Source organism: Pseudophryne corroboree, chromosome 7, assembly GCF_028390025.1.
Source record: "Pseudophryne corroboree isolate aPseCor3 chromosome 7, aPseCor3.hap2, whole genome shotgun sequence".
In the NCBI taxonomy this organism is placed as follows: Eukaryota; Metazoa; Chordata; class Amphibia; order Anura; family Myobatrachidae; genus Pseudophryne; species Pseudophryne corroboree.
The window spans coordinates 194,122,666-194,145,609 of NC_086450.1; the positions used below are offsets into that span (position 1 = coordinate 194,122,666).

At 46.3% G+C, this 22,944-nt stretch overlaps 1 protein-coding gene across 1 annotated transcript in view; it reads left to right on the top strand.

Moving 5' to 3' along the window:
- The window catches only part of USP37 (ubiquitin specific peptidase 37), a 221,160-nt gene that overhangs the window by 112,800 nt on the left and 85,416 nt on the right, over positions 1-22,944 (top strand). The window contains exons 7-8 of the mRNA XM_063933910.1: positions 343-427; positions 15,346-15,507. Of these exons, the coding sequence (XP_063789980.1) occupies positions 343-427; positions 15,346-15,507 (247 nt within the window). The remainder of the gene's footprint in view (positions 1-342; positions 428-15,345; positions 15,508-22,944) is intronic.

Sequence of the window (22,944 nt, forward strand, 5' to 3'; positions counted from 1 at the left end):
GGTTTAGATCACAAGTTGTACGGTGTGATTGGTGTGGCTGGTATGAGTCTTACCCGGGATTCAAATTGCCTCCCTTATTGTGTACGCTCGTCCGGGCACAGTACCTAACTGGAGTCTGGAGGAGGGTCATAGGGGGAGGAGCCAGTGCACACCACCTGATCTGGTAAAAGCTTTACTTTTTTGTGCCCTGTCTCCTGCGGAGCCGCTATTCCCCATGGTCCTTTCAGGAACCCCAGCATCCACTACGGACTCCGAGAAATAGAATTATCGGTAAGTAAATTCTTATTTTTTTTTTCTTCTAAATGTATAGTGACATATTGTTTCCTTAATTGCGTGTTGTAGGTCTAATGCCATTGCAGTCATCATCCTTTTACAGTACAAGGTTCACCCCAAAAGAGTATTCTGTGGGAAATTCCTATGCAGAGAGGTATGTCTTAATTACCTTTTTTGTTACGTGAGGTGTTTTTTTAATTTCCTTTTATTTCCTTTTCTGTGGTTGTAAATTTAATTTACTGGTTGAATTGATGCTGCTTAGTCTGTTACTGCTGACACACAAGTCAATAAAAAAAGCTTTTTATTTTTATTTTATTTTCTCTAACGTCCTAAGTGGATGCTGTGGACTCCGTAAGGACCATGGGGATTAGCGGCTCCGCAGAAGACTGGGCACAACTACAAAGAAAGCTTTAGACTACTGGTGTGCACTGGCTCCTCCCACTAAGACCCTCCTCCAGACCTCAGTTAGATTCTTGTGCCCGGCCGAGCTGGATGCACACTAGGGGCTCTCCTGAGCACCTAGAAAGAAAGTATATTTAGGTTTTTTATTTTCAGTGAGATCTGCTGGCAACAGACTCACTGCAGCGAGGGACTAAGGGAAGAAGAAGCGAACCTACCTAACAGGTGGTAGTTTGGGCTTCTTAGGCTACTGGACACCATTAGCTCCAGAGGGATCGACCGCAGGACCCGACCTTGGTGTTCGTTCCCGGAGCCGCGCCGCCGTCCCCCTTACAGAGCCAGGAGCACGAAGGAGGTCCGGAAAATCGGCGGCAGAAGACTTCAGTCTTCACCAAGGTAGCGCACAGCACTGCAGCTGTGCGCCATTGCTCCTCATGTACACCTCATACTTCGGTCACTGATGGGTGCAGGGTGCTGGGGGGGGGGGGGCGCGGGCAATAGATAACACCTTGGCTGGCAAAATATGCATCATATATAGTCCCAGGGGCTATATAGATGCAAAATTACCCCTGCCAGTATAACAGAAAAAGCGGGAGAAAGTCCGCCGAAAAGGGGGCGGGGCTTCTCCCTCAGCACACTGGCGCCATTTTTCCCTCAGTTCCGCTGGAAGGAAGCTCCCTGGCTCTCCCCTGCAGTCTGAGAAAACTACAGAAGGGTAAAAAAGAGAGGGGGGGCACTAAATTTAGGCGCAGTATAGATATATATATGTAATATATATAAAAAAGCAGCTATAGGGAAAACACTCATTGATAGTGGGATCCCAGTGTTATATAGCGCTCTGGTGTGTGCTGGCATACTCTCTCTCTGTCTCTCCAAAGGGCTTTGTGGGGTCCTGTCAGAGCATTCCCTGTGTGTTTGCGGTGTGTCGGTACTGCTGTGTCGACATGTTTGATGAGGAGGCTTATGTGGAGGCGGAGCAGATGCCTGTAAATGTGATGTCACCCCCTGCGGGGTCGACACCTGAGTGGATGGTGCTGTGGAAGGAATTAAGTGATAGTGTCGACTCCTTACATAAAAGGTTTGACGACATACCTAATGTGGGACAGCCGGCTTCTCAGCCTGTGCCTGCCCAGGCGTCTCAAAAACCATCAGGGGCTCTAAAACGCCCGCTACCTCAGATGGTTGACACAGATGACGACACGGATACTGACTCCAGTGTCGACGACGATAAGACTAATGTAACTTCCAGTAGGGCCACACGTTACATAATTGAGGCAATGAAAACTGTGTTACACATTTCTGATGTTACCCCCGGTACCACAAAAAAGGGTATAATGTTTGGAGAGAAAAAACTACCAGTAGCTTTTCCTCCATCTGAAGAGTTAAATGAAGTGTGTGAAGAAGCGTGGGCTTCCCCTGATAAAAAGATGGTAATTTCTAAGAGGTTACTAATGGCGTACCCTTTCCCGCCAGAGGATAGGTCACGCTGGGAAACATCCCCTAGGGTGGATAAGGCGCTCACACGCTTGTCGAAGAAGGTGGCACTACCGTCTCCGGATACGGCCGCCCTGAAGGAATCTGCTGATAGAAAGCAGGAGGCTATCCTGAAATCTATATATACACACACAGGTGTGATACTGAGACCGGCTATAGCTTCAGCCTGGATGTGCAGCGCTGCTGCTGCGTGGTCAGATTCCCTGTCAGAAAATATAGATACCCTAGATAGGGACACTATGTTGCTGAACGTAGAGCATATAAAAGACGCACTTTTATACATGAGGGATGCACAGAGGGATATTTGCCGGCTGGCATCCAAAATTAGTGCAATGTCCATTTCTGCCAGGAGAGGGTTATGGACTCGGCAGTGGACAGGTGATGCAGATTCCAAACGACACATGGAAGTTCTGCCTTATAAGGGTGAGGAATTGTTCGGGGATGGTCTCTCGGACCTCGTTTCCACAGCAACAGCTGGGAAGTCTACATTTTTGCCCCATGTTCCCTCACAACCAAAGAAAGCACCGTATTATCAGGTACAGTCCTTTCGGCCCAATAGGGGCAAGCGGGTTAAAGGCGTGTCCTTTCTGCCCAGAGGCAGAGGGAAAAAGCTGCAACATACAGCCAGTTCCCAGGAGCAAAAGTCCTCCCCCGCTTCCTCAAAGTCCACAGCATGACGCTGGGGCTCCACAGGCAGAGCCAGGTACGGTGGGGGCCCGTCTCAAGCATTTCAGCGAGCAGTGGGATCGCTCACGGGTGGATCCCTGGATCCTTCAAATAGTATCTCAGGGGTACAAACTGGAATTCGAGACGTCTCCCCCACGCAGTTTCCTCAAATCTGCCTTGCCAACCACTCCCTCAGGCAGGGAGGCAGTGTTACAGGCAATTCAAAAGCTGTATTCACAACAAGTGATAGTAAAGGTGCCCCTACTTCAACAAGGAAGGGGTTACTATTCCACAATGTTTGTGGTACCGAAACCGGACGGTTCGGTGAGACCCATTTTAAATTTGAAATCCTTGAACACATATATAAAAAAATTCAAGTTCAAGATGGAATCGCTCAGGGCGGTTATTGCGAGCCTGGACGAGGGAGATTACATGGTATCGCTGGACATCAAGGATGCTTACCTACATGTCCCCATTTACCATCCTCACCAGGAGTACCTCAGGTTTGTGGTACAAGATTGTCATTACCAATTCCAGACGTTGCCGTTCGGTCTCTCCACGGCTCCGAGGGTCTTTACCAAGGTAATGGCGGAAATGATGATACTCCTTCGAAGGAAGGGAGTTTTAATTATCCCGTACTTGGACGATGATCTGATAAAGGCGAGGTCCAGAGAACAGTTATTGGTAGGGGTAGCACTATCTCGGGAAGTGCTGCAACAGCACGGCTGGATTCTAAACATTCCAAAGTCACAGCTGGACCCTACGACACGCCTGCTGTTCCTAGGGATGGTTCTGGACACAGAACAGAGAAAAGTGTTTCTCCCGGAGGAGAAGGCCAAGGAGCTGTCATCTCTAGTCAGAGGCCTCCTAAAACCAAAACAGGTGTCGGTGCATCACTGCACGCGGATCCTGGGAAAAATGGTAGCTTCCTACAAAGCGATTCCATTCGGCAGGTTTCATGCAAGAACCTTTCAGTGGGACCTGTTGGACAAGTGGTCCGGATCGCATCTTCAGATGCATCGTCTGATAACCCTGTCTCCAAGGACAAGGGTGTCTCTGCTGTGGTGGCTGCAGAGTGCTCATCTTCAAGAGGGCCGCAGATTCGGCATACAGGACTGGGTCCTGGTGACCACGGATGCCAGCCTTCGAGGCTGGGGGGCAGTCACACAGGGAAGAAACTTCCAAGGACTATGGACAAGTCAGGAGACTTCCCTGCACATAACTATTCTGGAACTAAGGGCCATTTACAATGCCCTAAGTCAGGCAAAACCCCTGCTTCAAAACCAGCCGGTACTGATCCAGTCAGACAACATCACGGCAGTCGCCCATGTAAATCGACAGGGCGGCACGAGAAGCAGGACGGCGATGGCAGAAGCCACAAGGATTCTCCGATGGGCGGAAAATCACGTGTTAGCACTGTCAGCAGTGTTCATTCCGGGAGTGGACAACTGGGAAGCAGACTTCCTCAGCAGGCACGGCCTCCACCTGGGAGAGTGGGGACTTCATCCAGAAGTCTTTCAAATGATTGTAAACCAGTGGGAAAAACCACAGGTGGACATGATGGCGTCCCGCCTGAACAAAAAGCTAGAAAAATATTGCGCCAGGTCAAAAGACCCGCAGGCGATAGCTGTGGACGCTCTGGTAACACCGTGGGTGTACCGATCGGTTTGTGTGTTCCCTCCTCTTCCTCTCATACCAAAGGTACTGAGGATAATAAGGAGAAGAGGAGTAAGAACTATACTCATTGTTCCGGATTGGCCAAGAAGAGCGTGGTATCCGGAACTTCAAGAAATGTCAGAGGACCCATGGCCTCTACCGCTCAGACAGGACCTGCTGCAGCAGGGGCCCTGTCTGTTCCAAGACTTACCGCGGCTGCGTTTGACGGCATGGCGGTTGAACACCGGATCCTGAAGGAAAAGGGCATTCCGGAGGAAGTAATTCCTACGCTGATAAAAGCTAGGAAAGAAGTAACCGCGAACCATTATCACCGCATATGGCGAAAATATGTTGCGTGGTGTGAGGCCAGGAAGGCCCCAACGGAAGAATTTCAGCTGGGCCGGTTCCTGCACTTCCTACAGTCAGGGGTGACTATGGGCCTCAAATTGGGTTCCATTAAGGTCCAGATTTCGGCTCTGTCGATTTTCTTCCAGAAAGAATTGGCTTCACTACCTGAAGTTCAGACTTTTGTTAAGGGAGTGCTGCATATTCAGCCCCCTTTTGTGCCTCCAGTGGCACCTTGGGATCTCAACGTGGTGTTGGATTTCCTAAAGTCACATTGGTTTGAGCCACTGAAAACCGTGGATTTAAAATATCTCACGTGGAAAGTGGTCATGTTGTTGGCCTTGGCTTCGGCCAGGCCTGTTTCAGAATTGGCGGCTTTGTCATGTAAAAGCCCTTATCTGATTTTTCATATGGATAGGGCAGAATTGAGGACTCGTCCCCAGTTTCTCCCCAAAGTGGTATCAGCTTTTCATCTGAACCAACCTATCGTGGTGCCTGCGGCTACAAATGACTTGGAGGCTTCCAAGTTGTTGGATGTAGTCAGGGCCCTAAAAATGTATGTTTCCAGGACAGCTGGAGTCCGGAAGACTGACTCGCTCTTTATCCTGTATGCGCCCAACAAGTTGGGTGCACCTGCTTCTAAGCAGACTATTGCTCGCTGGATCTGTAGTACGATTCAGCTTGCACATTCTGCGACTGGACTGCCGCGTCCTAAATCAGTAAAAGCCCATTCCACGAGGAAAGTGGGCTCTTCTTGGGCGGCTGCCCGAGGGGTCTCGGCTCTTCAACTTTGCCGAGCTACTACTTGGTCAGGGGCAAACACGTTTGCTAAATTCTACAAATATTTGATACCCTGGCTGAGGAGGACCTTGAGTTCTCTCATTCTGTGCTGCAGAGTCATCCGCACTCTCCCGCCCGTTTGGGAGCTTTGGTATAATCCCCATGGTCCTTACGGAGTCCCCAGCATCCACTTAGGACGTTAGAGAAAATAAGAATTTACTCACCGGTAATTCTATTTCTCATAGTCCGTAGTGGATGCTGGGCGCCCATCCCAAGTGCGGATTGTCTGCAATACTTGTATATAGTTATTGCTTAACTAAAGGGTTATTGTTGAGCTATCTGTTGAGAGGCTCAGTTGTTATCATGCTGTTAACTGGGTGACAATGCTAAATTCCTTTGTCGTATAAACAACCCTTTATGAAGTCTAAGAACACTGTACGCTGTTTACTTAAGAAGTACCGTACGGGTACGCTGGTTGCGTAACGATCGCTCAGCCGTAGGCGAGACGCTCAAGCGTCACGTTCGCTCACGGCCCAGCGATCACAGGACAGCACGTTAAATGGCTTTTGACTAACGTAATGATTCGCTATGGCGTAGCAGACGCTCGAGACCACGAGGAGATCACCAGCGGCGCAGACGCTCACAACGCTATACCTTTATGTCTAAACCTTTTAACAATGAAATACACAGAATACCTTAATGTGAATACAGGGTGTAAGTGCAACCTTGTGTAACCTGACTAACTACAAAGCTGCTTGTGCGTCACCGACGCTCAAGTGAACACTTAACACTATAGGAAATACACAGATACTGGTTTAGGGTCCAAAGCCTATTAACTGTATTATATCTAATATACTTGTAAAAGAGAATCACAGTACAAATGATACACTACAATATAACAGAGACTATCTAACCAGATAACTACACAAGAAATACAATACAATACAATTACTATTTATGGGAAAATGGAAGGGGAAGAGAAGAAGAGAGAGATAGAGAGAAATGGCTCATGATAACATTAAATAAGAGACAACATGGTTGCAGATAAAACTACACATGTGAGAGACAATCGCTGCGCAGTTAGTCAATGCTGAATACAGCATGGGATGGAAGCTAGACTCCATTTTGAGAAACCTCCACTTGATTCCAAAGACCACACCACATGGCTGAAAGGGGGAGGGGAAGACATCCAGCAGCAGCCATTTTAGATTTGCAGGTCCAAACACATGGCACTTTATTCCAAAATGTCCAAGCCTCAAAACAATGCATATGTTCTGATTTTACAATTCCAAACCATCTAAATCACCTTTCACACTTTCAATCCAACTTCCTAGAACCATCTTATTAAATCTCCATAGGCAAACAAATACCACAAATGCTATGCTACAAGTTACATTCACACAGCTGCGCAAGCCTCACCATCCCCAAGCCATTTGTTTCTCCAAACCAACCACTCTATGCTTACCCATCATTCCACAACTACCCCACCACAAAACACACATTTAAAACTACTCTATGCCAATCAGCCATGAGATATTGAAATTATGATACTTTGCCTTTGTTTCCCTGGAGGATCCAGCCATGCTTCTGAGCGCAGCCACATCACATCTGCTTCTCTGAGGCAAAACAGCAACACTGACTCTCACCTCCCCAGACAGGAACTACTCTTCCTGTGTGTCTGTTCCTGGGGGAGGGGTCTCTCTAGCTCCCTTGTATATGCTGATTAGGTTCAGCCCTGAAACCTTAGTAAAAGGTTGTCTTGAGCATCCATTGTTCTAACAATGTGATCTTAGCTTTTATACATATAATCATATCTATCCGCTGCAATGTCCCACAACAACACAACAGGCCTCAAACTAACCCACACCTCATTCTGCTTGCTTCAATACCAAACATGATGTGTTTATCTGGTTCGGTTCGAATGATACACATCCATGACATTAATTCATTAGCCAATTCTAAATCTCCATGATGTCTGGTGCTGTTCATTATTATAACCATGTACTGTATGAAACAAGTGCCGAATCCATCTCAGTGCCATGTCCGAGCAAATGCGTGTGTTTCCATATATTGCTGTGCTCGCTGCGCATATTTGCAAGTATAGCGACTTATATGTGTGCAGTTTATATGGTCTCTCTATGTAATATTTTTGACTTTGACAGTCCACCCTTTGGCAGTCACCAATAACTGCCACTTCCTAAAACATTTCAAAAAGAGAAAAATATATGTCAGGGGTTAATACATTTCCATGGTTGGGTAAGGGAGGAGAGAGGAGAAGGTGTGAAGAGGGTATGACCTAGTGAGATAGCAGAAGCATGTGTGTATGAATCCATGTTTGGGGGGTCATGTATCATCGTGCCGTACGTGTTGTACATCAAGCTTCGAGGTATTGCGAAGTATACATTTGAATTCCTTCTTATCCCGTACTAAGGGTCTGTGGATGGGCTGTCAAACTTTACCGAGCTCATTTCGGCTGTGGTTGTAACAAAATGGGGGAGCACATTTTAGTTGATGATACATGAATGGGGGAGGTATGTGGTTGCTGATATCTGTGCCTGTATACCCTATCGACTATGTGTGTCATTACCTGAGGGTTGTAGAGATGAAGATAAAGAACACTTATGGAAAATGCAATGATATTCTATGTCAGGGAAATGTACATCTGTTGTTGAAGTTTTGTTCGGTATCTGTTGAGAGTCGTCTTCTTTGCGCTGTATTGCTCTTTGGGCATGAGCAAATAGCTTTGTCAGTGCCATCAGATTTACAAAAAATGTTGGGCTAGCGTGAGTTTAAAAATACTAGGGAAACTGGGGATCCATGGCAAAGTTCATCAAGTGTCCATATCATAGGTTGTCAAAACTTCATCTTTGGTGCTTGTCTGTTGTCTGTATAGCGTCTCGTCAACTTCCTCATCCAAGGGGGTCTTTGTATCTTGGAGAAAAGCAGAAAAACAGGTGAAAGAAACGGACCGTATAATCGCATTTTCATCACATCATGGTTTCTATCATTGGGTCATATACCAAATCCAGGTTAATTACAGTTTCCTCACTCCTTAGACTCATTACCTCAGGTAGTACTTTTCCAATACAACACAATCCTTCAGAGTTTGGGGCAAGCCGCTCATACGCCTTTCTCCCGCATATGAAATATGCATCATCGGGGAGAACATATGGGACGGAATATGTCATTACCATGTTACACATTTTCCATGTGAACTCTCCTAACCCTAATTCTCCCATCTGTTTAGTACACGTATCAGTTTGTACGATATGTGCACAGTATCCTGGTGATACCTCTCCAACTCTCGTAATCCTATTTCCTAAGGTATACCTATACCGGAAAGATTTTCCTCTACTGGCTATGTGGCGTACAAGCTCTGTATCTGTAGGCATCCTATCTGCTCTATGCGAAAAGGTCATGGTTAGGTTGCTCCATGACACTTCCCAATTTCCCGGCTTTCGGGGATTGGAGATGTTAAAACATAATAGGGACCTATCCACATGGTATTGGTGGAGCTTCAAACTAGGAGGGCTGGAGATATTAAACCTCCTGTCCACCGGTCTCCCACCCTTTAGCTCAAGTACCTCCCCTACCGTTAAAGGAAATGGTACTAGCCCTGATTTACTATGACCCTGAGGTACTTGAGAGCATACCCAACAATCTGTTTTATTTAACACACTACCCACTAAGGAGTGATAGTCACTCAATGGATGCCGGTCCATATGGATATTAAAACTGGATTGGCATTTCTTTATGCATCCATCCTCTACCAGATTGTCACAGAGCCTACAGATACAATTTTCTTTTTGAACTAACAATCCTTCACAATTGTTTACAAATAACATGGTTGTTAGATCGTGCCCGGTACTCGCCTTTGCTTGGTGATTGGGTTGCTATTGGAAATTTACACCTCCGTCTCAGTCATCAGGACCTTTCTGGATCCTTTCTCGACCTCACTGGTACTCTCACCGAAACAGACTGTTCTGGTCAACATCATGGTCAACAGGAAAATCCATATCACAGTCTCTTGGGGCAAGTCCATCTTACAGGATGAGAAAAGAAGAAATTTGTAAAGGGGGTATAAGAAATCAGTTTGAGGGGGGGGGGGAGAACTTGTTACGATAATAAGTTCTCTCGTCTTGTTGTTCTTCTTGTTCTGCTGTCCTCTCAAAGGTGCTGTCTCTCAGTCTTCCAAACGAACATTCTGGTGATGCAATATTCCTTCCTAACCGGCGATCTTTCTGTAAGGAGCAAAAATCTGGCATTACCATTGGTCCAACTGAGGGGTGACATACCATCTTTAAACCATGAAAACATGAGTGAGAAGAGAGAGAAAACAAAAAAAAAACAAGAGATAGAGAACAATTCATATGCATATATATATTACATAACTCGACATTAACCATCAATAGGAAAAGAGAATCAAAGCATTTTTTTTAAAACATTGTTCAGCATTAGGAAAACATTGTCAGATTATCAGGCTGTCATATCTACGTGTCTAATGGTCTCCTTGAGCAGTCCCTCCCCACCAGCACCTGCATTACTCCACTGTCTGTATCTGGCCAGAAATACATTGTGGCGGAGGTCATGCTGGGGTTTGGTAGACTTCTGCAAGGACCAAGTGGGTATGCAATGTGTGAATTCTTACCAATACTCGTCAGAGATGGGGATAGAGAGAGAGAGAAAAAAAAAACATTTCACTGATACATTTACAACGTTTCACCTGGTCATTCCTGTGTCTTTCAGTGAATGACCTCCCAATTTATTAACCGTTACCTCAGGCTTACCATCAGTCCTAAGGATCACCTTTCCTGACTATATTATGGGTGTGGCCCAAAATTCTTCCTATATGATCCCTGATTATAATTTGGTGTCATAACTTTTGCTCATTTTCATGTCTAGGGGGTCTGATTTTATGTGGGCTGTTGCAGTTGCTGGCATAATGCCCTTCTCTTTTGCACAGATCACAAATCCTTAAGTTCCTCCATGTGCCAATGGTCTGGGGTTTTGGTTGATTTGATGCCTCCTCAAACGCTTGGATGCTCATCACCATCAACCGCTTTCCCTGTACCTACCCGATTCCTTGGATACCATGATTATGTCGTTGTCTAGGGAGTTGATATACCTTCTGTGAATCTTTGATCATACAGTTAGATCTTTCCTAGGATCTGGGTAATCAGACATGATTGATCTCAATTCTGTCCGGGACCAGGGATGGCGCATTGCACTGTCCTTGACGGGAATGGTTCCCTGATCATCAGTCTTCCCATTGGGGACTGTGATCACCCTGACAGGACTAAACTCAATCACATCACCTTGTTTTGGTCTTACAATATGGGGTACATTTGTTTGTGTGTGATATAAAACATTGTACGTACCTGTGGACACGACCTCACCTGACCCTCCGTTAGGGGGTTTGATTATTGCCTTTACCAATTTGGTCGCGTCCACCTGGATGTCTTGTAGGATGGCTTCTGGAAGAGGTGCCAACATCGTTCTGGGCTCACTTTCTTGTTGGTAATCCTGAGGGAAGTTTAACATGGGGTGCGACTTGCACAGGTTAACATTTGTAATTTTTACACTTTCATTTTCATAAACATTATTACATTTAACACTTTCATTCTTAATACAGTTACTAAGTGCATTTTTATCGTACAACATTGTGCCATTTCTCTGCAACCATAATCCTCTTCATTGCCATGTCTCTCCTCTCAAGATGAAAGTTAGATATGTAAGTTACATTTCTTTGCATTTCACTTTCCTGTTGCCATAACTGCAAACAATCATCATGTTTAACTCGTTGTTTCCAGGATTTTATGAGACTGATCCTTTGCCTTAAATTATGCAACACTTCTGAGTCAAAACTACCTATCCCGGGAAATGGTGCCTTATCCCCCGCAGTCATTCGTGTCCATTCATCACAAAAGGTCTCAGTGTGGGGACCATATTTCCCCCACATTACTAACCGAGCAGACCCTCGGGGTCTGCAAGCCTCTGGAGTCTGAATCCTGACCTCCGACCGTCTCTGTGTTGTGCACTTGGCTGCCATTGTGGACCTTTTTAACACAGAAAAACTTCCTAAAATGCACCAAACACAGAACTTCGTTGGAAATCCTTAAAGCTCTTCCACTGAACTTCTTCTGCTCCGGGTATCCCCGTTCCGCCTTCTAGCAGACACGTGTAGCCGTTGCAGGCCCTATCTCTAGAGATTTTCCTGAGAAAATTCCCTTCCTTTTTCTTTACACAAATCACGCTTGCATGTGCTCCCTACAACACGTATGAGGGCAAGATTTACGCATGGATATACGACCTCATATCACGTTGCGTTATTGGTCACACATACAACCGTGCGGTCCAATCGTACCACTTATAGACACTCGTTGCCCATAAATGGTAGGATCATTGGAGTCTCCCTACTGTGCTCCAAAACAGCCAGAGCGTAATACAACGAAAACTTTATCACACTCTGTTGCACGTTTTCACTCAGATCGTGCTCATCACGTTCCACATAGATCACACAGATCACAAAGTCCACAAAGCGGAATTCAATACCGTTTTATCACATAGATCACAAAGTCCACAAAGCGGGATTCAATACACTCATACCGTTTTCAACCCACTATCATTCTTATAGTTTTCTGATCAGAAAAATCATTTCCCGTAGTCTGATAGCTCTCCCCAGAGGCGTTACAGTAAAGTAAGGTATTTAAACTAAATTTTGGAAACTGAACAAATGTGTGCTATTGTCTTGTGGCTTCTGTATCGCCTTACTATAAGCGATATTTCACTATATAAACGCTTACCAAACACCACACAGTATCTTCTCTGCTGTGTGCTTGTTTTTTTTTTATTTTTTTCAGTTACTCCCTTACCTTTTTTTTTTTTTTTTATAGCAGCAAATTTTCTCAGCACGTTATCAATGCAAATGGCAAACAGGAAGGTGAGATGTGAAACTTACACAGATGAAAATGCAATTCTAAATTTAATCTAATAACATACATTGATGTAAGCACACGCATATAGATATTACATATAAGTACCAATCACTATTACTTATGATTGACTATGATATAGATTAAATAAATGCATAAAAAAAAAAAACTCATTAAATGATGATTTCTTTTTGACAGTGGATGGCTGATTGTTTCCTGAGTCAACTGAAAACCAGCCGCTCAGAAAAATTTTTTTTTTGACCTTCCCAAAATGGCCGCTGCTCCTCCCCCTTCCACCTCCATGAGGGTCACACAAAATGGTGGACAGACCATGCGGCCTCTTGTCACAAAGAAAGTCATCATTCAAAACTCCTAAAGTTATTCTAGGCCTGAGTGTGTAGTTGGCACCAAATTTAAATAAAAACCAGATTTTCAAAGACAATAGCGTACTGTTCTTACCTCCGGTCCCGGATTCCCTCAGCACCCTTTACTAAGCGAAACAGACGCTTATCCAATCAGCACTGCAAGGAATATGATCCCGCCCTTTGCTGATGGATAATGTCTGCTGATATTACCTAGCAGAGATATGTGAAGGACTGGACGGCCCCCAATTGACAATGCTAAATTCCTTTGTCGTATAAACAACCCTTTATGAAGTCTAAGAACACTGTACGCTGTTTACTTAAGAAGTACCGTACGGGTACGCTGGTTGCGTAACGATCGCTCAGCCGTAGGCGAGACGCTCAAGCGTCACGTTCGCTCACGGCCCAGCGATCACAGGACAGCACGTTAAATGGCTTTTGACTAACGTAATGATTCGCTATGGCGTAGCAGACGCTCGAGACCACGAGGAGATCACCAGCGGCGCAGACGCTCACAACGCTATACCTTTATGTCTAAACCTTTTAACAATGAAATACACAGAATACCTTAATGTGAATACAGGGTGTAAGTGCAACCTTGTGTAACCTGACTAACTACAAAGCTGCTTGTGCGTCACCGACGCTCAAGTGAACACTTAACACTATAGGAAATACACAGATACTGGTTTAGGGTCCAAAGCCTATTAACTGTATTATATCTAATATACTTGTAAAAGAGAATCACAGTACAAATGATACACTACAATATAACAGAGACTACCTAACCAGATAACTACACAAGAAATACAATACAATACAATTACTATTTATGGGAAAATGGAAGGGGAAGAGAAGAAGAGAGAGATAGAGAGAAATGGCTCATGATAACATTAAATAAGAGACAACATGGTTGCAGATAAAACTACACATGTGAGAGACAATCGCTGCGCAGTTAGTCAATGCTGAATACAGCATGGGATGGAAGCTAGACTCCATTTTGAGAAACCTCCACTTGATTCCAAAGACCACACCACATGGCTGAAAGGGGGAGGGGAAGACATCCAGCAGCAGCCATTTTAGATTTGCAGGTCCAAACACATGGCACTTTATTCCAAAATGTCCAAGCCTCAAAACAATGCATATGTTCTGATTTTACAATTCCAAACCATCTAAATCACCTTTCACACTTTCAATCCAACTTCCTAGAACCATCTTATTAAATCTCCATAGGCAAACAAATACCACAAATGCTATGCTACAAGTTACATTCACACAGCTGCGCAAGCCTCACCATCCCCAAGCCATTTGTTTCTCCAAACCAACCACTCTATGCTTACCCATCATTCCACAACTACCCCACCACAAAACACACATTTAAAACTACTCTATGCCAATCAGCCATGAGATATTGAAATTATGATACTTAGCCTTTGTTTCCCTGGAGGATCCAGCCATGCTTCTGAGCGCAGCCACATCACATCTGCTTCTCTGAGGCAAAACAGCAACACTGACTCTCACCTCCCCAGACAGGAACTACTCTTCCTGTGTGTCTGTTCCTGGGGGAGGGGTCTCTCTAGCTCCCTTGTATATGCTGATTAGGTTCAGCCCTGAAACCTTAGTAAAAGGTTGTCTTGAGCATCCATTGTTCTAACAATGTGATCTTAGCTTTTATACATATAATCATATCTATCCGCTGCAATGTCCCACAACAACACAACAGGCCTCAAACTAACCCACACCTCATTCTGCTTGCTTCAATACCAAACATGATGTGTTTATCTGGTTCGGTTCGAATGATACACATCCATGACATTAATTCATTAGCCAATTCTAAATCTCCATGATGTCTGGTGCTGTTCATTATTATAACCATGTACTGTATGAAACAAGTGCCGAATCCATCTCAGTGCCATGTCCGAGCAAATGCGTGTGTTTCTATATATTGCTGTGCTCGCTGCGCATATTTGCAAGTATAGCGACTTATATGTGTGCAGTTTATATGGTCTCTCTATGTAATATTTTTGACTTTGACATGGGTATTGTATCACAAGTTATACGGTGTGATTGGTGTGGCTGGTATGAGTCTTACCCGGGATTCAAAATCCTTCCTAATTGTGTCGGCTCTTCCGGGCACAGTATCCTAACTGAGGTCTGGAGGAGGGTCTTAGTGGGAGGAGCCAGTGTACACCAGTAGTCTAAAGCTTTCTTTGTAGTTGTGCCCAGTCTCCTGCGGAGCCGCTAATCCTCATGGTCCTTACGGAGTCCCCAGCATCCACTACGGACTATGAGAAATAGAATTACCGGTGAGTAAATTCTTATTTATTTTTTTTGTCCTGTAACACTCAAGCTTGGAACAGAAGACTAACAGGGTCTTGAGAGCAGTAACAATGAAATGTTCAAAAATAGTTCATTATTTTTTATGTTTTTGTAACGTGCAGGACGCCAGGAACTACTCAATCCCCATCTGCTAAGAGAAGCTTAGTCCTTCCTTCCCAATCTGGTCCTCTCTCTGTGAAAAAACTAAAACCAAATCAGGACTATACTGGATGGAATAAGCAAAGGGCTCTTTCAACACACCCCCAGCCACAACAGTTGCAGGGGTAGGTATCTGTTCCTTTTGTAGTAGATAGGTGCAGTAAATGTATGGTGCGACCCGTAGCAGGCCAGTTAAGGTGTTTCTTTCTGTTTGATTAACTGTCTTTAGCTTTGTTTCTGTATTTCTCTAGCATCCATAAGGGATATTGGGGAATTAGTACGATGGGTATAGACTGGATGCAAAGGAGCCGCTGCACTTTAAATTTCTTCAACTGGGTGTGCTGGTTCTTCTCCTCTATGCCCCCTCCCACAGGCAGTTTAGAAAAAAGTGCCCTCAGGAGAGTATGCACACTCTGGAGCTTCAGAGAGTTTTCTTCAGTTTCTTTTAAAACATTATTATTTTCGGCATGCTGTTTGGGCAACAGCATACATGCATCGTGGGAGTTAGGGGGGGGCACGGTCATCGGCCTCTGTAAGGTGTCAGAGCCGCTTCTCTGCTACAATACCACAGTCCTGAGAGGTTGTTGTACAGCTGGGCACTGCGCCTTAGCTGTCACAATCGCAGCACGCCGTACAAACCGGGGTCCCCCGGTTCTTGGTGCAGCAAGGATGTAGGGGTGGCATACAGGACCCTCCCGGGGGAGGGGGGGGGGAACCACCCATAGCCCCCCATGTGCATCGGTAGTGAAAACTCAACACTTCTGTGATGTGTTACACTTATATGAAGACTTTGCCAGTATAAATATAAATGAAGCTCCGGCGCCATTACAGGTGGCAGAGCTTCCTCAGAGAGAGACCAGCAGCGTTTTGGCGCCTTCCTCTGCTTACAGCTGCAGCAGCAGGCACACACAGCTCCTTCAGACACTTAGGATACGCAGTGAAACTGGTACAGGGGTGTAGCAAAGGGGGAGAGCCGCTATTGTACACTCTGTGTCCCAAAAAGGACTAATGCCCCGGTGTTACACCGTGATATAACAGCTTGCAGCCTCTCTGGGGCTGTTTATCTTTGGTGTGCTGTTCTCTTCTCTGGCTCCCTCTCACATACAGTAAGGGCAGGCTTGCTATTATATTACTGGTCTGTGTGTGTGTATATGGTAAAACACCAATTATGCAGTGTGTCACACCAGTTTCTCTCCATCTGGTTCTATATCATGTGAACAATGCAGCCAGTCCTCAAAACTCAGTGAGGGGGCTGGGGGGAAGAATCAAGAGCCTTCCTGGCTAAGTGCCATAAAATCCATGATGTCGTATATGTCCTCTCAGCTCACTGCTAATACTCAAAAGACTCAACAACTGCAGCAGGCTGTTGCAGACCTAGCTGCAAGGACATGTTCCACAGCCCCCCATCAGGACCACAAAAGCGTGGGTTACCTGCTTTACTCTCAGACTCTGAGAAGATACAGGAGTAGAGGGAGGGGGGATTGGATACTGTTATTGGGGATTCCCATTCTACACAGGGCATTGAACCCCTCATTCTTGCTATACGGGATGTGTTAAAACTGCCTCTAGAGGACGCTGCGGCACAGCAGTCATTTTTCTTAACACGGAATAAACTCAGTGTCACTTTCCCTGATTCTGCAGAGTTAGATGACCTGTTTAAGTTCGCATGGTAAAATACAAATAAGAAATGCCAAGTCGGTTTTCACACACTTTCCCATTTGCTCCTGAAGGCAGGAAACTCTGGAAGAACGCCCGGCTATAGACGTATCAGTCTCTTGCCTATCTAAAGAGGCGGTACTGCCAGGTCTGGGCTCCTTTACCATGAAGGACCCTGGGGATAGAAAAATAGAGACTACACTGAAGTCTATCTACACAGCAGCAGGTATCTCTCAAAGACTGGTCATAGCGGGTTGCTGGATGACTCATACCATTCATACGTGGGCTACTCAAATTCAAGAGGGCCTGTCGGGATATGTCCCTGGTCACTATGGTGACTCTCCTAAAACACATTCAGGACTCTGCATGCGTCCTGTGTGACTCTCTCAAGGACATAGGCAATATTAATGCTAGGACCACTGCTATAGCTTTGTGGTTGCGTCAGTGGATAGCGGACGCAGAGTCATAGCGCAGTGTAGAATTTCTTTTTCAGGGAATTGGCTCTTCGGGTTTGAATTGGATACATGGATTTCTAAAGTTGCTGCTGGAAAATCCACTATTCTGCCCCCTGGGGCCCGCCGGCTAGGCGTTTCAACCCGGGGCAGTCTACCCAGTTGTTTCGGTCTAACAGATTTGGATCTAGGGCCAGAGGAGCCTCCAATGCGGCTAGAGGTACCAGAGGTAAGACAAGAAAACCAGCAATCGCAGGATACCTGGGTGAAAGACCTCATATTCAGGTCTACAAGCTGGAGTTCAACAGTGCTCCTCCCCACCGATTTTTCAAATGAAGTTTACCAGTTTTGGAGGATATGCGTGTTACGCTGCAACAGGCTATTTTAAAATTGGTCCAGTCCCAAGTCATTGTACCAGTGCCACTGAAACAACAGTGAAGGGGTTACTACTCCAACCTGTTCGTGGTACCGAAAGAGAACGATTTGGTATGGCCCATTTTGAATCTAAAATCCTTGAACCTTTACCTAAAGGTTTTCAAGTTAAAGATTGAATCCTTGTGAGCAGTGCTTTCGGGCCTGGAAGAACGGGAGTTCATGGTCTCGCTGGATATAAAGGACGTCTATCTCCATATCCCGATTTGGCCACCTCACCAGGCTTACCTGAGGTTTGCCCTGCTGAACGATCACTACCAGTTCCAGGCGCTACCCTTCGGCCTGTCCACAGCTCCGAGGGTGTTCACGAAGGTGAAGGCGGAGATGATGTTCCAACTCCGGGTCCAGAGGGTCAATATTGTCCCTTATTTGGACGATCTCTTGATAAAAGCGAGATCCAGTGAGCATTTATTGCTCCATATAGACCGCGCTATCCAACTTCTGTCAGACACCATCGGTGGATCCTCAATTTACAGAAGTCCCACCTGGAGCCAACTAAGCGGCTCCTGTTCCTGGGAATGTTGCTGGATACGGTGGCCCAGAAAGTGTTCCTCCCAGAGGACAAATCAAGAACACTTCAGGAGATGGTCCGAATGGCTCTTCGGCCTACTCTAATATCCATCCATCTTTGCACAAGATTGTTGGGGAAAATTGTTGCCTCATATGAGGTGATCCAGTATGGAAGGTTCCATGCTAGAACATTTCAATTGGATCTCCTGAGCAAGTGGTCCGGATCACATATTCGGATGCATTGGATAATACGGCTGTCACCTCAGGCCAGGATTTCCCTCCTGTGGTGGCTGCAGTCCTCAAACCTACTGGAAGGTCGAAGTTTCGGGATTCAGGACTGGATCCTCCTCGCAACTGATGCGAGTCTGAGAGGATGGGGAGCTATCACCCAGGGGGCTTGGTTCCAGGGCAGGTGGTCAGCCCACAAAGCCAATCAACATTCTGGAACTTCGGGCAATCTACAATGCTCTCCTTCAGACCTTTCCTCTGCTCAGGGATCGTGCGATCCAAGTTCAGTCAGACAATGCTTTAGCAGTGACGTACATCAATCGTCAAGTAGCGACAAAAAGCAGAGCCTGCATGCGAGAAGTGTCAGATACAGAAAGAAATGCGATAGCAATGTCCGCAATCTTCATTCCGGGAGTAGATGACTGGGAAGCGGACATTCTGAGTAGTCACGGTCTGCACCCGGGAGAGTGGAGGCTCCACCATCAGGTGTTTCAGCAGATCATCGACCAGTGGGGCTGCACACAAACAGAGATGATGGCTTCTTGACTCAACAAGAAGCTTAGCTGGTATTGATCACGAACCAGGGACCCTCAGGCGAGGGCAGTAGATACACTGACGTCGCCTTGGCCTTACCAGCTGGTCTACTTGTTTTCTCTGATTCCATTGCGCCCAAGGGTGCTAAAGCGAATCCAAGGGTGCTAAAGCGAATTAGGAATCAAAGCGTCCAAGCAATTCTGATTGCCCCAGATTGGCCTCGGAGGGCATGGCACATGTATCTTCTGGACGTGTCCGTCGAAAACCCTTGGCGTCTGCCAATGAGGAGATCTACTTCAACAAGGACCGTTCATCTACCTGGACTTACGGCAACTTTGTTTAATGGGATGGAGGTTGAGCGGAACATCCTAGCTCAAAAGGGCCTTTCCAAAAAGGTTATTGCTATCATGGTCCAGGCTAGGAAACCTGTGACGTCAAAACACTATCATCATATCTGGAGATGATATGTCTCTTGGTGCGAGGAACGCACGTATCCGCATGCAGAGTTCCTCTTGGGTTGTTTCTTACGTTTCCTGCAGGCTGGTGTGGATAAGGGCTTACGTCTGGGATCCAGTAAGGTCCAGATTTCAGCTCTCGGTTTTCTTCCAGAAGAAATTGGCAGTGTTGCCAGAAGTTCAGACCTTCCCACGACACCCTGGGATTTGATTGTAGTGTTGAAATTTCTATAGTCCTCCTGGGTTGAACCTCTGACGGTAGAAGACAAGTACCTCACGTGGATGACGGTGATGTTACTGGCCCTGGCTTCTGCTAGGCTGGTCTCAGAATTGGGGGCCTTTATTGTGTAAAAGTCCCTACTTGGTCTATTAGGAGGACAGGGCGGAGCTCAGGACTAGGCAGCAGTTCCTGCCAAAGGTCGTCTCTGCGTTCCACTTGACTCAACCTGTTGTGGTTCTGTCAGGTTCTGGCACTTCTCAGGAGGAGGCATTGGATGCTGTGTGAGCTTTGATCTGTATCAAGAGAACAGCTCGGATCAGAAAGACTGATGCTCAGAAAAAGGGTTGCCCTGCTTCTAAGCAGTCCATTGCTCGTTTTCTTAGGCTTACTATCCAACAGGCCTAAGTGTCGGCAGCTTTGCCTGTTCCACAGTCTCTGAAGGCTCACTCTACGAGATCGGTGGCGTCTTCCTGGGCGGCTGCCCGTGGAGTGTCTGCCTTGCAACTATGCCAAGCTGCTACCTGGTCAGGGAAGAACACCTTTTGTGAAGTTTTCTACAAGTTTGATACCCTGGCCAAAGAGGATTCCCAGTTTGGGCAGGCGGTTCTGCAGACGTCTCCGCACATTCCCACCCGTTCTGGAAGCTCCCCATAGTACTAATTCCCCAATATCCTTTATGGATGCTAGAGAAAATAGGATTTTAATTACCTACCAGTAAATCCTTTTCTCATAGTCCATAAGGGATATTAGGGAAATCTAGTACAATGGGGTATAGATGGGATCCAAAGGAGCCACTGCACTTTAAATTTCTTCAACTAGGTGTACTGGCTCCTCCCCTCTATGTCCCCTCAGTGCGTTGTGTTTTCTGCAAGTTCTCTTTTATATGGTTACCTGTTCAGCTGTTGCTATTTTGTTACCAGCCGTTGCTGGTCGTTTTGTGTTATTGGTGTGCTGGTATGTGAATCTCACCACTCATTATGTTCCTTCTCTCAAGTATGTCCTTTCTCCTCTGGTCACTATTTTACCTATAGCTGCCTGTGGGAGGGAGCGTAGAGGGGAGGAGCCAGCACACCCAGTTGAAGAAATTTAGAGTCCAGTGGCTCCTTTTGGACCCAATCTATACCCATCATACTAATTACCCAATATCCCTTATGGACTACGAGAAAAGGATTTACCGGTAGGGAATTAAAATCCTATTCTCTATCGTCCTAGTAGATGCTGGGGTTCCTGAAAGGACCATGGGGGGGGGGGGGGGGGGGGGGGGGGGGGGGGGGGGGGTAGCGGGGCACAAAAAGTAAAGCTTTAGGATCAGGTGGTGTGCACTGGCTCCTCCCCCTATGACCCTCCCTCCAAGCCTCAGTTAGATTTTTGTGCCCGGCCGAGAAGGGTGCAATCTAGGTGGCTCTCCTAAAGAGCTGCTTAGAAAAGTTTAGCTTAGGTTTTTTATTTTACAGTGAGTCCTGCTGGCAACAGGATCACTGCAACGAGGGACTTAGGGGAGAAGAAGTGAACTCACCTGCGTGCAGGATGGATTGGCTTCTTTGGCTACTGGACATTAGCTCCAGAGGGACGATCACAGGTACAGCCTGGATGGTCACCGGAGCCTCGCCGCCGGCCCCCTTGCAGATGCTGAAAAGAGAAGAAGGTCCAGAATCGGCGGCAGAAGACTCCTCAGTCTTCTTAAGGTAGCGCACAGCACTGCAGCTGTGCGCCATTGCTCTCAGCACACTTCACACGGCAGTCACTGAGGGTGCAGGGCGCTGGGAGGGGGGCGCCCTGGGAGGCAATGTAAACCTATTTTTTGGCAAAAATACCTCACATATAGCCTCCGGGGGCTATATGGAGATATTTAACCCCTGCCAGAATCCGTTGAAGAGCGGGAGACGAGCCCGCCGAAAAAGGGGCGGGGCCTATCTCCTCAGCACACAGCGCCATTTTCCCTCACAGAAAGGCTGGAGGGAAGGCTCCCAGGCTCTCCCCTGCACTGCACTACAGAAACAGGGTTAAAACAGAGAGGGGGGGGCACTAATTTGGCGTTAGAAATATATAAAAAGATGCTATAAGGGAAAACACTTATATAAGGTTGTCCCTATATAATTATAGCGTTTTTTGGTGTGTGCTGGCAAACTCTCCCTCTGTCTCTCCAAAGGGCTAGTGGGTCCTGTCCTCTATCAGAGCATTCCCTGTGTGTGTGCTGTGTGTGTCGGTACGTGTGTGTCGACATGTATGAGGACGATGTTGGTGAGGAGGCGGAGCAATTGCCTGTAATGGTGATGTCACTCTCTAGGGAGTCGACACCGGAATGGATGGCTTATTTAGGGAATTACGTGATAATGTCAACACGCTGCAAGGTCGGTTGACGACATGAGACGGCCGACAAACAATTAGTACCGGTCCAGACGTCTCAAAAACACCGTCGGGGGTTTTAAAACGCCCGTTTACCTTAGTCGGTCGACACAGACACGGACACTGAATCCAGTGTCGACGGTGAATAAACAAACGTATTCCTTATTAGGGCCACACGTTAAGGGCAATGAAGGAGGTGTTACATATTTCTGATACTACAAGTACCACAAAAGAGGGTATTATGTGGGATGTGAAAAAACTACCTGTAGTTTTTCCTGAATCAGATAAATATACCCTTTCCCGCCAGAAGTTAGGGCGCGTTGGGAAACACCCCTTAGGGTGGATAAGGCGCTCACCACGCTTATCAAAACAAGTGGCGGTACCGTCTATAGATAGGGCCGTCCTCAAGGAGCCAGCTGACAGGAGGCTGGAAAATATCATATAAAAGTATATACACACATACTGGTGTTATACTGCGACCAGCGATCGCCTCAGCCTGGATGTGCAGAGCTGGGGTGGCTTGGTCGGATTCCCTGACTAAAAATATTGATACCTTTGACAGGGACAGTATTTTATTGAGCTATAGAGCATTTAAAGGATGCATTTCTATATATGCGAGATGCACAGAGGGATATTTGCACTCTGGCATCAAGAGTAAGTGCGATGTCCATATCTGCCAGAAGATGTTTATGGACACGACAGTGGTCAGGTGATGCAGATTCCAAACGG